General features: G+C 32.2%; 1 protein-coding gene across 2 annotated transcripts; it reads right to left on the bottom strand.

The window, feature by feature from the left end:
- Positions 1–825: 825 nt before the first annotated feature.
- On the bottom strand, positions 826–3299 carry LOC116130387 (UPF0481 protein At3g47200-like). Of its 2 annotated transcripts, XM_031416135.1 has the most exons (3): positions 3094–3299; positions 1656–2194; positions 826–1554 (listed from the first exon to the last, which is right to left on the bottom strand). In XM_031416135.1, the coding sequence occupies exons 1-3, from the start codon at positions 3189–3191 to the stop codon at positions 1544–1546; spliced, it is 648 nt and encodes a 215-aa protein (XP_031271995.1). In that variant the 5' UTR covers positions 3192–3299; the 3' UTR covers positions 826–1543. The 2 variants fall into 2 exon arrangements, with proteins under 2 accessions (XP_031271995.1, XP_031271993.1); XM_031416133.1 differs by having other exon boundaries at positions 826–2194.
- Between the last annotated feature and the right edge of the window lie 1267 nt (positions 3300–4566).

Raw genomic sequence — 4566 nt, forward strand, 5'->3', positions numbered from 1 at the left:
CCACAACTTCCAAAAAATTCTTGAGACTCATATATTTGGTTGTGGATTGGGTTCAACGACGAAGCAAAGATTTGTCTCCAAGAGGGCAAGCAAAAACATTTTAAATATTATAATCCATGATAAATTAACTTTTTAATTTATTAAGTTTTGTTAATAAATCTTCATATACAAAATAATTTTGTATTTATTTTATGTATTTGATTGGTAACAAAAGAAACAAAATAAATATATTTGATATATCAGATGAACAAAATAAAATAAAAGTGATAATGCTTGGATTTAAGCTATTTTGATTAAATAAAATAAATGGGTGTTAATGTTAAAACATAGAGTACAAGGGCATAAATAATTAGTTATTCCAAGTTCAGCGGGGACTCAAGCCTCCCCTCATACATTAGTGGCTCTGTCCCTGATTGGTTTTTGAACCCATTGTTCAAATCTATCAAACACTGTAATAAGTCACCAAACACTACAGTTTTCTCATAGGATGGTTGATTTAATAGCAACAGTTATGACAAAGGCAACCTTAGGCTTGGGTGACCTTGGGCACACCGGGTCTCACAAAAATCTTTAAAATTTATCTAGAAAAACAAATTTAGCCCCTATAAATGTAGTTATTCTCATCTAGACACCCCTAATTTTTGAAGGTAACACATTAGCTCCAAAAAAATGTAACTTTCTCATTATATTCTGCCCCCGTTGTTCATTGAAGTTAACATTTTGGTCCCCCAGAAAGACAACCGCTGTTTGAGAAGAAAAATTACTAGATATAATTGAATCATGCTGTAGTGTGTCAATAAGAAATAATGAAATACATAGCAAGCATTTTACATTATTAAGACAACAAGCTTCAATACAAAATTACATTACAATCACACAACTTGCAAATATAAATTACATAAACACAACTTGCAAGATAGAACATATGGTTTGTATGATAGTGAGCAATAGGAGTATAACCGCTGCAACAGTTGCTGTGCCTCACCAAAGATTGTTGAAATACACTCTTTTCAAAGTTGCTTTTGTTATAATCCATGGATTGTTACAACGTCTCTTGCGTTCCTCACAAAAGTCACAGTAAGAGGATTCACCTAAATTGACAAATAGGCAAAGTTTGTTAAACATATTTGCTACCGAAGCATTGTTGCCCAATCCATTGGAAATAATTCCATTTTCAACAAGCAATTCTACATCTTTTTCATTATCAATAAGACCATCTATTAGACTAACGTAATTGCAAACTTGAGTATCATATGGATAATGACACTGTTCAAAAGCCATAACGTTTCTAAGTAGATATTCAATGTCATCTGATAATTTTAAATGTGGTATTTGCAACTCATGTTCTTCAAAACATGGGACACGTTGCTTTCGTTTTTCAAATCTTATGTCAATTAAGCTATTTTCTCCTTCAAAACACTTAAACTTCACTCCTGACTCATGCAATTTCATTGCAGAAGGTAGATAATAACCCTGTCTGTCGATTTGCTCAGACTTTTGGTAGTGTTCCAGTATAGTAGTTCTTCTCCAATCGGTTAAATGTTTAACTGCAACCTGGGGGGTTAACATACTCAATTTCGAATTAGAAGTATTAAAAAAACGATGTGAAAGCACCATGAAGGTAGGCATGCTAAGGCCTGCGAGAGCTAACTCACATATTTCCTCGAGGATGAAGTATGGAAGTTGATTTTCGAGCAATTGAAAGTCATTACGTAAAGATGATCTTACTCTTCTTACTTGTAGTAATAAATCACTTCCACCAAAATTGGATTGATACCTTAAAAATAACTCTATGATAAAGATAGCATCATATAACATCATCATTACATACTCAATGCTCCCAAGTTTAGACGTCACTGCATAACAATTACGGACACTTTTCTCGTTATCCTTGATGAAGTTTAAAACATTATCTCGATTTTTTGTTGTTATTCGTTCAAGAAAACTTTTCATATATTTTCTTTCTGTCTTTTCCATGTTAGCTAATTTTTCTTTTACATGGTGAAGAGGACCTATTGAAACTAATTGAGGAGTGTAGGCTTCTTCATTTAAGCTACGAAGATCTTTAGGAACCCTATAAATACAACACTGACGAGCATCAAGCTCAGGCTCCAAGGTTTTGTCAATGTCAATGCGCAACTCTTTGACCAAATCCTCAAGTTTAAGAAAATCACTCATCTCCAACTTCTTTGCCCTATTGACAAACCGTACTGACAATAGTCAATTAATAACAATAAACAGATAAATGCATCACTCAAAATAATCAACCCTCAGAAGAAAATCATGTTGCTATCATGAGGTAATTATTTCCATAAATAGCTTTTAAGAATAATATGCAATCTGTCATAAATCAAAAATAAATATTTTATATTAATATCATTTGCAAAGATTTAAATTAAAAATATGTAGGTAGAGATTCCTGAAACGAATCCCCTTAATAGAATGTTGGAATTGGGAAGAATTGACTATTATATTTGTAACGGTAATATAGAATAGCTGTCATACCAAACGCTTGAAAAAGGAACAAATTGCATGTTATAATCCAAAGTAATACTATGCATTTAATTAACACAAGGTACAATTAGCTACCGCATATCCATTGTGTATATATATATATATATATATATACATAATAAACTAAAAAGGTAGATTAAAAAAGTATTATACTATTTTATATACTTTAATTATCTGAATAATTATTATTTTAAACATTTAGTTTAATTAGATTCTTTTCAATTTATAATAATAATAATAATAAAAGTAGTCGGCAGCTGCCAAAGCTGTCTGCCTCCGATGAGTATTTTAGAACATTGTTAACACCAAACCAAAGAGAAAACAATTCTAAACATATGTGTCCATGATTTAGACTACGCCTCAGCACCAATAGATTGATCGCAAAACTTTGATCAGATTGGTGTTGGAGGTATCGTTTCACTCACCGGAAGTTTTTTCTAGTGTCGGAATCCGGCAATCCCATTAATCTTGAATTTGATTAATGAAAAAAAAAAAAAAAAAAAGCAAATGAAAATTAAGTGCATGCATGTTTAGTTTTAGTAAAGGTTAAGAGCAGCATGAAGATGATAGTATCCTGACCTGATCAGTTGATTCCACCTCTCGAAAGTCACAGCTACCTCACAGCACGGCAGGGATGTGTTATGTAATTGTGTGTATCTCTCTGATCTCTCTTTCATAGTATGTTTTCTCTTCTGCTTCCTCGCCGTAATTTATATGCACACTTCGCACATGTTTGATTTGAAAGAATCTGGTACAGTTAGTACAGTTAAAAATAACTGTACCATAAATAAAGTGGGTTAATTTAAATAAAAGAAAAATTACTCTAAACCCCCAGACTCACTAATAACCCCCTCTGGTTTTAGATATGACTCACGACCCCCTACCGGCGTTAATCAGAATTACTTAAAATCTGTCATCTGACATCCTACACAACTTAAATTTCATATTTACCCCTGGTTTGGATAAAATAAAATAAAAATAAATTTAATAAATATAAACCATTTTAAGTTTATATAATAAATAATTAAATAAAATCAGTTATGACAAAATCAAACCCTAAACTCCAAGCAGTGGCGGCCTAGCTTGCGGCCTAACCCACAACCAAAATAAGAGGCCGTAGCTTTGCCCAACAAGGCTACGAAGCCGTAGCCTTCAGGAGGGCAACGCGACAGATGGTGGGTTGACAGGATGATGGGAAGGGGCAGTTTGAGAAGATGGGAGGAGGCGACTTGAGTAGAGGAGGTGGTGGCGGCGGCCTAGGGAGAAAGAGGAGAGTGGCAGCATGAAGTGAAAAGATGAAAGAAGGTGCCGACTTTTGAGGAAAAGATGAGTAATGTTTTTAGGCTTTTTATTTTTTATTTTTATATGTTAGGATTTTGAAATTGGAATTAGTTTTAATCTTCGGTTTTTTCTTTTTTTTTTTTAATTGCTATTCATATAAAGTTAACTTTTATCCCTATGTTTTTATTTTAACAGAAATGTGTGAACATTTGACTAATAATAGGGTGTTGTCACTTGTCAGTTATATTAAAAAACAACAGGGGTTCAATTCGTTACGGTATATCTCAGGGGTTTGGGATTCCCCATAAAGAGGTGATATTTAGAAAGACTATTATTACAATAAAAAAGAAGTGGGGCCAATTTAGAAAGACTATATAGGTCTTGCAATAATTAAACCAACAGTAATATAAATTATTAAATTAATATTATATTATATGCAATATTGTATCTCATCTTATAATTGCATGTACAATTTTTGTTAAAGTTTTTTTTTAAAAAAAAAAAATTACTCTCAATTAAGAAAATTTTCCGACTACATTTGGTGACTATTGTTCCTCTTCTCTTAATCTCTTCTCTGCTACATTTGGTGATTATTGTTCCTCTTCTCTAGATATACAAGATTAGCAAAAGTTCAATTTATATTATGGGTACTCCATCTTCAATTTTCTTCATTTTCAAAATAAAATATATATTTTATTAGATGATATTGCAAGTGTGGGGCTGATTAGCAAGAAAAAAGTCATATGATACTTAATATACTCTTAAAGAGAG

Source organism: Pistacia vera, unplaced genomic scaffold, assembly GCF_008641045.1.
Source record: "Pistacia vera cultivar Batoury unplaced genomic scaffold, PisVer_v2 Contig22, whole genome shotgun sequence".
NCBI lineage: Eukaryota > Viridiplantae > Streptophyta > Magnoliopsida > Sapindales > Anacardiaceae > Pistacia > Pistacia vera.

Bases quoted from the DNA above. Each gene is read 5' to 3' on its own strand.
- LOC116130387 (XM_031416133.1), bottom strand. From the start codon at position 3,191: ATGAAAGAGAGATCAGAGAGATACACACAATTACATAACACATCCCTG. The intron at 2,195-3,093 runs GTCAGGATACTA...GTTTGTCAATAG, and splicing joins AGGTGGAATCAACTGATCAG to GGCAAAGAAGTTGGAGATGA.